Source organism: Crassostrea angulata, chromosome 3 (assembly GCF_025612915.1).
Source record: "Crassostrea angulata isolate pt1a10 chromosome 3, ASM2561291v2, whole genome shotgun sequence".
In the NCBI taxonomy this organism is placed as follows: Eukaryota; Metazoa; Mollusca; class Bivalvia; order Ostreida; family Ostreidae; genus Magallana; species Magallana angulata.
Window position 1 is genome coordinate 45167881 of NC_069113.1, and position 10671 is coordinate 45178551.

General features: G+C 31.9%; 1 protein-coding gene across 1 annotated transcript; it reads right to left on the reverse strand.

Moving 5' to 3' along the window:
* Positions 1-2403: 2403 nt before the first annotated feature.
* LOC128177933 (arylsulfatase B-like) lies at positions 2404-9291 on the reverse strand. The gene is made up of 14 exons (XM_052844855.1): positions 9127-9291; positions 8804-8915; positions 8553-8604; positions 7608-7711; positions 7260-7366; positions 7033-7094; positions 5627-5728; positions 5431-5494; positions 4829-4926; positions 4483-4619; positions 3566-3624; positions 3197-3320; positions 2869-3017; positions 2404-2787 (listed from the first exon to the last, which is right to left on the reverse strand). Exons 1-14 carry the CDS (start codon positions 9257-9259, stop codon positions 2615-2617), a joined length of 1476 nt encoding a protein of 491 aa, XP_052700815.1. The 5' UTR covers positions 9260-9291; the 3' UTR covers positions 2404-2614.
* Positions 9292-10671: the final 1380 nt, after the last annotated feature.

Genomic DNA, 10671 nt, shown 5'->3' on the forward strand with positions numbered 1-10671 from the left:
TAATTAATCTGGTAAATAAATGCTTGGTGTTAACAATGCATACCTGTAATCAAAATTTTAAGGCATAATGACCAGTCATGGTTGAATTCTTTGACTTAAAAAGGAAAGAAACGTATTAAAAACAAAATATTTCCTTAGCTTAAATAAAACTGTGATTGTAAAATGTTTTAATTCAGACAAAAGGCTTACATGGGCTTTATCACAGTTAATGATTTGAACATGGCTAAATGCAAAAACAAGTTGTTTTCCCTTTTTTTATTTATTGATTAAACTTCACGGTATGTAGACCGACATTGCGAAAGATGAATTCAGGATCATCCCAATGTGCACCAATTCATCATTGTTTAGGGTAAGGACATTGGGTTTGCAAAATGAAATCCATCATCGTTTCAAACTTGGGAAAAACAAACATTTAATATGCAATGAAATTGATTGTAATTTTGAATGTAGATACCGTAACTTTGCATTCCTCGTATTTCCGACATGCACCTTCTAAATGCCGATGTGTGCTATTTAGTTGTCATGATGCTTAATTATTAATTAGCATTTGTTTCAAAAGTTCTACCTACCGAAGTCGTCTTCTACGATGGAAAAAAATTGTGATAGTTTGGCTGAGACAAACAAGCAAATGGATGACGATGCTACAGACGAATGATGAGGCCGATTTCTCCATTGCTGTTTATTGCAGATACATGTCGCTATGAACATGTCTTGTCTTGATAAAAATGTGAAAAAGTACATTAAAATCAAAATACTTTAACCGGTGTAGAATTTTATGAAATATACAATATTTGATAAAAAAAATGTTATGGGGTATTACAGATTTTATTTTCAAATAAGAAATAAATATACTAGTCAACGAAGGAGAAGCAGAAGCTTGTGCGAGATATCATCTAGTTTATAATATTAAATCTTCGTGTTTTTTTTTAAATCACGGCGAATGTACACGTATGCATGAAAATCTAAGTATTTACAAAATAAACTTAGTTTCAGATTATGTACATGTGCATGTATATCAAAATATAAATCTACAAATTGAATGAATTCTGCATCATCATCTAAAAAGCTTTTAAACATTAGCTTTCCGTAGTTTAAAGTTATGAAATTATGAAACCGTTGCGTTTATATCTTTAACATGACACTGAGCTGATACTACATCGAAGTTATTAGACACATTTTGCAAAATCAATAGGGAAACCTTTAGTCATCATCGGAAAAATCAGTTACATGTTTGATAACTCATGCATAAATGGGAAAGTTTGTACAATCTTTTAATACGCCGGGGCTCCGTCCCCTTATGAAAATAAAATATGCAATATGTTTGATACATGATCTCGCGTGATTACATGTATATCACCATTTCTTATCCATAGGTCAATACAGTTAATATTTCCTTTCTCTTTTTTTTTGATGAATTATAAATTGATTAAAATATAAAACGTAGTGTATCTTAAGATATTTATCATTAATACAGCGAGATTTCTACCGAAACGTGTCTTCTTTGCAATCATAAGATTTCTTTAAAAAAAAAAAACCCCAAAACAATAATAATAATTAATAAAATAAAATCACTTTTGACAATAGAATTAGATTTTGTAGAAGTCTGTATTTGGTCTGTTGCAGATTTTTGTATTTTCAGTTGGATTTCTGATTTAGAATACTGTAAACCATCGCCAGAATTTAATTTAGAGGAGAAACCCGATCATAAAAGGTGTAGCGTTACTATTTAAAAGGAACGTCATTTAACATATATAAATCTTGTTTACTCGTCATCGATTTAATTTTGCGTAGCGATCGAAAGAATCATAGAATTATATTCATGAAACGACAAGATTTTATTTTATAAAACACGCAAGTGCAAGGGCGGTTTTTCTGTCAAATCACCACATTTTCCCCTTATCGTGTTTTACTTTAAATGAATCAATCAGAAGTTTGGATTTAAAACATCTAAAAATTCAATTACAAAGTAAACCTTTATTTAAATTTGATTAACAATCAAAATTAAACAGAGCAAAACAAGTATGAGCTTTTTTCTCGATTTTTATCAATTGACGTTAATTGGTTTTTTATTTTTATAAATAATCTATATAGGACGGGAAGATATTCTTAAGACTTCTTTTGTAAATGCAAGAAATTTCAACGTAATAATGGATTATATTGACATATTTGATTTTTAGAGAAAATTGGATATCATTTGAATTAAATTACAAGTTCTATTTCTTGAAGAAATAAACCCAATGTGTACATAAATATAAGAATTATGTGCCAAAAGTGTAAGCCTTTATGTTGGACAGGTTTTTTTGTTGAGAGATATAATTTCAAAAATGATGTCAAATTTTTTTTTTCGAAAAAGAAAGTTTTTTCTGGGGTAAAATGGTTATACATAAATCACGACTGCCAGTGTCTAAATAAATTCAAACACATTTATTCAATACACGCGTGCTCATGTACCTACAAATGTATTAAGAAAACGTAACAGTAAATTACATTGTACTTTACTTTTAAAAAACAAATATATGATCAATCAAAGAATCCTTATGTCATGTAAAGCTCTAGATATTCAAGATGAATAGGTAAAGGAACGAAATCACAGACGCTTTCAGACTACATCACATTAACACCAGCCTGGTGTCCAAAATCCACCGTAATTTGTTGGGGCTGACGATGCCGAATTTTTGGGAAAATTTGCAGGAACAATTTGTTTGTGATAGTACTCGAGTCTCGACTTCAATTTCTTTACTATATCTGGGTGCTTCTTGGATAAATCGACATGTTCATTAGGATCGTCTAAAATGAAACAAAAATATGTTATTATAACAAATCATGGACTACTCCATAAATATCATGAGCACCGACGAGTTAACTTACCCTTAAGATTGAAAAGCATAACTTTGTCGAAAAATGGACGCGTGTAGTTTGTCGATACATCTTCATACAGGCCATAGTCTACTTGGTCTGGCTTGTACCAACCTGGGTAAAACCCAGGAAAACCATCGACCAACTTGTAGTCACCCATCCTAAATCAAGATGCACTCACATAAAAATATTGGTTTCACAAAAACTGACCTTATAATTCAGCAAGTTTGCCTGTCAAAAGCAGAGTTTTAAAAACTTTGTGTACAAAACATTGTCAAAAAAATTAAATTTACTCTATCAAAATAGTTTAGTGTCTTAATACATGCTGAATCGGGTATACCTAATGGCAGCGTGACCACAGATCTCCGGCCTTAAATCGTCGATGTTGTAGATAAACTCGGTTCGTTTTGATTCCCCTGCTGTTCTTAGACTATCCCACTGATCGATGCCATCCAATGTCGGGTCTTCATAAGAATATACATATTTTTACTCATAAAATTGGCTATTATATAATTGTATTTTAAGTTGTCTATCTTTTTTAAAGTAAGTGCACGTTTAATTTCCACCACATTCTAAAATACAATGTAGCGTTTTTGTGCATATAAACTATATAAGAAACGTTATACTTTGGTTAAGTAATTAGGTTTGTGATGAATTGTGATGAAAAATCAAAACGTGTTCTTTTCAACACGTGTGACATCCGATTTACCTGGTGTTCCTCCTGCAGCGCGAAGCACTGTTGGCATCCAATCCACTGCATGAATCATCCTATATTGCAAAATTTAAAATAGAGGTTAATTCTTAACGTCCCATGATGGCATTGTTAATGTATAAAAATAATGCTTATCTTTTGATCGTATTATAAGCATTCCTGAAGTATTAGCTAGGAAAGGTCCATAATATGAAATTTTGTAATTCTCGAACATTTCCGACAAGAATTTCGAGAAAACCCCATATAAATCATGTTGTGTAATATTAAAAGATAGAATTAATTCCATCAAACTATGTATCAGTAATCGAAATATTTCTAAAAATTGTACACATGTCTGAATCCAAGCAATATTGAACTCTAGTGTCGTTCAACCAGATGCTCGGCTGTCTCCGTTAATCTCCGACTACCAAGAGAGACTTACTGTTTGTCGGAGATTTACGGATACAGCCGAGCGTCTGGTTGAACGAGACTAAATTGAACTCTGGCGTAGGAATACATACGACTATAAAATATATCTAAATTGTTCTTACTATTTTAAATCTGATTATTTTCAAGGTATTTATAAATACGTTTCCTTTAAAATTAATGGATCAGCATACAGTACACAGAATTTATCTAATATTTTCAAGTTCTAAGTCTTGTCAGCGGCGATGATTTGTGCTTAGGTCCAAACACTGTTTCACTTTCGGTTTGCCAGAGTAACTGCATATGAGAGTTGATTAAAATCAACTCCCAAAAATTGAAATGACTTTGAGCGCTTACCGTCTTGATATCCTATTATATACAAGTTGGTGCAAACAAAAAAGATTTATAAATTAAAGTTTTCAAAACATACGGTTTACATATGTTAATATTTTGTGGAAATATATATAGTTATACAGTATATAAATTTATCTTAGAGCCAAATAACCTACCCTGGATATACATAGTTAGACTTTTGAATTCCTGCCCCGGACACAAAGGCAGTTGCTCTAGTTCCTCCTTCAAATACCGTGGCCTTTCCACCCCTCAAAGGGTAATTATTTCCAGCGAAGGTAATCCAACCGCCATTCTAAAAATACCCGACGATTGATTTAATTTTTTTTCGATAAGGATGAATGGTGAATATGAAAGCAAGCCAACAACTATGTTCTTTGAAACTGTAGGTATTGACAAACGTCTTCTAACACTACAGATACGGTAAATCTATTGCATTTTTAACAATTGTAAAATTTTCATTTAGATTTATTGAGAAGTATATTTATTTTGTAAAGAACTCACATCAGCAGTAAAAATGATGAGAGTGTCGTTGAACATTCCCTTTGTCTTTAGAGCTTTTGTAATGTTGCCGATAGCTTCATCCATTGCAGTTACCATACCTGATGATAGAAGAAACCGTCAAATTATAAGAGAAGTCAGGGGATGTCAAAAAATATATGATTGTATAATAAGTATAATAATTTTCCAAATATTTTGTAGGAAGAGAAGAAATAACATTTTTAGAACTTATGGATAACCCCTTGAAACCCCCAACGTCTGTTTAAAATAAAATCTATTAAAATGCACTGAAATTATAATCATTAGTTATATTCATATTCGTAAGCATGAATTTTCGTGGATTTTGTAAATTGCACAGGTTTGAAATATGTTAACTAGTAGACAATGGTTCTAAATCTGCATTTTTTAAAACACGTCTTAGTCATATTCGGATCATAATTGATGCATTATTACAAAGAAAAATCTGAGGGTGTCTGACGCATAATAAAATCACACTAAACAAATTTGTATCATGTTTCTAATTTCGATAGGCATTTGATTTTGTTGATCCGCTCAAGAACGGAGTTTATGAAATAAACAGATGAAACTACAAAGTAGATAGTTACCCAGGTAGGTCCGACGGGATTCTGTATGTACCTCAGAGTACATGTCACTATACTTCTGGGGGACCTGCAAAAGGCATTCAATTCAGTTAAATAATGTTAATTTCAAAATCATAGAATATAGTGATGGATTACATAGTTACGTGATGTGCATGTGCGTTTTTGCACTGTTGACCTATCTGGACATTTATAGACTCACCTGAAGGGGTTCGTGCACTGATTGGAAAGGCAAGTACATGTACATGGGCTTGGACGCATCATGTTCCTTAATTATAGACTCTGCTCTCCGGGCATACAAAAACTGTTTGGCAAAAAAAGATAAAAATTGACAGTGCTAAAGAATGAATATTTATGTATTCCTGATAATTAATTGGATATGGAAATTTAACTTCAAAGTTAGCTGGTGTTGAGACATCCTCGCTAGCCAAGGGTTTTCGGTCTACTTTGCTCCCCATAAACCCTTGGCGGATTTCATTACGAAAACTCAGTGACAAGCTCCGTTTTATGATTGGCTGCAGCTGCGAGTAGCTGATCCAATCGCAGTGCTTGTAAATATAAACTTTTAAAAAAAACATAGGTGTGATCTTTGGAAAATATTCGGTGCTTTTAACAAGTAGAGACACAAGTTCTCGATTTCAGTGCCTCTCCATGGATGGTCTAACCAGATCGCTTAGAAAACCTATATATTTTACTTGGATTGAACCCAGTTCTACAAACTTGGCAAGGCTCGCGTGATAGTATGAGAAGTAAAAATGGCGAATGTAGAAGTTGCCTATCCCGTTAATATATACGTTCCTGCATATGGTTATTGCTTTTAAAGGTTCAATGAGCTGTGTTTTCTTTAATTTCTTTTGTCTGCAATATTCACGACAACGATACCTGGGTTTATGGCATGAAAGCTTTCATAAAAATCGGCGACATTTCACTCCTTGGTACAGGTCCTTACAAAACACTATGAAAAAAACATCCCGTGCTCTCCCTAGGTTATAACTTAATTCGTATTTCATCACTGTGAATTGCATCGTTAATTATGTTCCCATATTCGGTAGTCAACATATTTTCAAGTTGTATAAATGCCTTGATGTGCATCCATAAACCGTTGTTTGTATATATGCAAGGGGCGCAACTCAAGTTGCTCGCTAGATGGCGCTACCACATCACCGAGTTTTCGTAATGAAATCTACCAAGGGTCTATGGGGAGCAAAGTGGACCGAAAACCCTTGGCTAGCGAAGATAGTGTTAAGAATATTTTCATTATACAATGTACCAGATATTTGCTTTCTTTCATCTAGGAATATGCATAGAAATATTTCGCGGCCCTTGGGTTGCGTATCTTTATTAACCCAACGGTACAAACAACCTCGTAACATTTATTTCTTTCATTTGGCACATGAAACAAAAACCAAATTGAATGTTATTTTTATACTGGATAAAATTATAATAATCTATTTTCTCATATGAACATTCAGATATTGTTGCTGATGCAAAACTTATCAGTCATGAAAAAAGAGACATGTTGGAAGTGATTTTATTAAGTTGATGTGTTTGCTACTTTTACAATTTCTATGGACATTGTCTGTAACGAAAAATAAGTAAATTACTTACTGTGGAGTATTCACCTGTTGCATTTACAGGTGTTCTATTGTCTCTAAAGTCTTTACCCCCGGCTGTTAACAGAAAATAACTCATATTGAAACCTGTACACTTTTTAAAGTGTTCGTTCTTTCTATATAACTTATGAGCTTTTGAAAGTAACATAAATACATGATTAAGTCTAAATTTCTAAAAACAATATCCTATTTATTGGTTTGAAACCACATGATAGTTATTACCGACACTGAGAGTATAGTAGTCATCCTGGCCATTGTAAAATCCAAAGAATGTGTCAAATCCTCGATATGTAGGGGTACACTCCCATTTACAAAATCCCAAGTGCCACCTTCAAACAAAAGTTACCAATCCCTATAGTATTTTACTACATCTGATTCATATTTCATTCATTCAATAAAAGAGAAAATGGATAAAAGAGTGCATATGTTAACTAAAACTAGAGTTATTTAATTATTGATATAAAAATTTGAAGCATTAGTTATTTTCCTTCACTTTGAGTTCAAATTCTTTTTACCAAATCTTTAGTATCGTTATCATAACCCAAATAACTAAACTAGATTGCTACTTACTTTCCAATCGCATGAGTAGCATAACCAAGTTCCTTCAACTTCTGAGGTAAAAATGTATAGTTTAGAGGGGCGCAAGCGGCTTGTTTTGGAAGAATCACAAGATGCTGCAAATTAAAGTCATTCAAGTAGTTCCTTTTAATACATCATATATTTAAACATGAAATAACTGAAAATAAATAAATAACAGTTTTAATAAATAACGTTTAAAGTTATTCCTTTTGTATACCTGTAATCCAGATTCTTTTTTAATGAAATTGATAAGTAATTAATTCAGATTATTACACCGAAATACATTTAAAATAATATCCGATTTTCTTGCAAAACAAGACACAAATGATAATATACACGGGTACATGTATATCTAGAATCGGTAACACAAAAAAGTAGTGCCATTAAGCAAAATTGTTTGTATATTTACAAAGTGCATATAAATTTATTGGGAGTATTTGGGACATTTAAAATCAGTGTGCTTGCCATTCGTCAAAAAACAGCATTTTCAATTTTAAAAGCAAGTGTCAAAATTTAATTATCATTTAAAGGAAAAAATTGAAATTGTTTGGTGTACACCTTTCCCCAAACTGTGAATTTCCCTACTATTACTTTCATTTTCGGAGTTTGTAATTCAGGCGCATTTGAGGGAAAACAAATCTTACTTAAACACATCACGAAAATTTAAAAGGAGCGAGAAGATTTGATGTTTATCCATTCAAGGTGTCCCTCGTTGCTGAACGAAAGTCAGGGTCGAAGCTATTTGCCCTATTGTTAACATTACCGCCTATGGAAAATGCATTAGTGGACTATTCCCAAATGCTTTATTTTGATATTGTGTATTTGAAATCGAATTTGATATAAGAACGATAAGTTACTTTCTACACTTTTCTCCCTGCAATTTACAGTTATGATACTAGTTCTGGTCGATTTAAGCTTGGCGTTAACAATGCATACCTGTAATCCAGATTTAAAGGCGTAATGACCGGTCATGAATGAATTCCTTGACCTAAAAAGGAAAAGAACGTGATAGACCTTTAAGTGAGATATTTAAAATGAAATAGGTTTTTAAAATGTCTAATTACTAATGATTTATTTGAGATGAAAGATAACATTGGCTTGTTGAATTACTGGTATTAGAAAGATTTGAACATTGCTAAATGCAAAATGGAGTTATATTCTTCATATTTATATATATTAAAACTCACGGTGTGCAGACCGGCATTACGTAAGATGAATTCAGGATCATCCCACTGCGGGCTAATTTATCGATGTTTGGGGTGAGGACGTCTGGGTTGCGAAATCCAACATCGTTCCAACCTTAAAAAAAACATTCATTTAATTTGCCATCAATTTAAGTTGATTTCTAAGTAGACAAACTTCATAACAATATTATATTTAAAATGTATTTTTGCATGCCGCCTAGCTCTGTATGCGCTGCAATGTTATCAATCTTTTTATACATCATGGTGCATTACTTGTTTGATAATGAATTTATATGATGCTAAATTAGTAATTAGAATCTACGTACCATAGTCGTCTGCCACGATGAAAAGAATATGTGGCGGTTTGGCTAAAACAAACGCAAGCAAATGGATGAAGATGCTACAGACGAATAATGAGGCCGATGTGTCCATTGTTGTACATGTAATAATATATCTCATCTAAGAATACTTCTATACTAAACTGCAAGTCATGTGAATTGAACTAGGGGTTAAAAAATGGCACGTAGATGATTAAAGATCTGCTGAATGTTTATGGTTCACTAACTGGGACTGTTTGACGTAGTGTATATAAATAAACAAACTGCGCATCTGGTATTTTGATGAATGACCTTTTTATCACGTTTCTAGAGAAACAAGAAAACTCGTGCTATACATTATGAAGATATATTTATTTACTCGGATCAATAAAAGTATTTATAGTACAAAGGTCGATTTTCTATCTACCTGTTGAAGTAGATTTTTCTATTTGATTTGATCGTGATTTATCAAAGAACTGCGAACGCTTAAGCTCGTTTCCCGCCAAAATTTATATTTAGATGCTTTGGAATTTCTGTCAGATATTCAAAAACAAAGTTATATACTAAAAAAGTATAATACATTCCTGATAGAATCATATTGAAATAAAATTTGTGGTCAAATTATTTCTTTAAAACGAAAGTGTTAATTATTACGGGGGACTAAAAAATTTCTTCATTGAAATCGGTCTTTATCAGCGAGAAAAATTTTAATTCTGTGCATAAAACTTAATCATCTTAATTAACTTTAGCTATTAAAGTAAATTTTCATTCATATATTCTTATTATTATTTGAATTTTTAAAACGGTAGTATAATGGTAGAAGGTCTTGGTTTAATATATAAAAAAGTATAAAAAAAAAATCACAAAACAAATTGAATGCCCATTTTACAGATTGTCAATTTTTCCTAAACATATGTTCCATCTAACCCATTCCTCAAATAATGACCCCCTTGTGACAAATGAATCAGCCACACTTGTCGTTGATGTCTCTTTAGCTCCTAAAAATCTATCATTGACAAACAAAAATTTTGCTTTAGGTTGAAAAAAATTTTAAAACATGTATTTAGTTATGAAATAATGACAAAAAACTTCCGTCTGATTGTATTGATATGAATAAATTTTAGAATGCTTACTATTAATTAATTAATAAAATCTGTAAAAAAAAATAAATAAAAATAAAAAAAATCCCTTACGTTTAAACATCAGTGAAAAATATATTGGATAGGATAATGAAAATTGTAATAAAATCATTAAATCTTGTCTGATCCTGATAAAACTTGCAGGTGTACGGCGGAATAAGAACAAAGCTTCTAAATGGAGCTATTTTATACGACTTTTAAAAATTTGTCAGATGTAATTCAACGAAAAAACGCCAATTTGTAAAATCGCATGGACCTTATAGCAAATATAAAACCTACATGTATGTCTTTCAACAGAGTATGATAACCCCAGAATCTCTTGAATGGTTTAAATATATTAGCATGTCTTTTAAAATAGGGTAAGGAAGTTCATTAGAAACTAATATTGATTCATCAATTATCTGTTACAGAATAA

Excerpts from the sequence above, each read along its gene's own strand:
- LOC128177933 (XM_052844855.1), bottom strand. The coding sequence starts at position 9,259 with ATGAGATATATTATTACATGTACAACAATGGACACATCGGCCTCATTA. Across the intron at positions 8,916-9,126 it reads CATCGTGGCAGACGACTATG|GTTGGAACGATGTTGGATTT; the intron begins GTACGTAGATTC and ends GTTTTTTTTAAG. Across the intron at positions 7,095-7,259 it reads CTACTATACTCTCAGTGTCG|CCGGGGGTAAAGACTTTAGA; the intron begins GTAATAACTATC and ends TTCTGTTAACAG.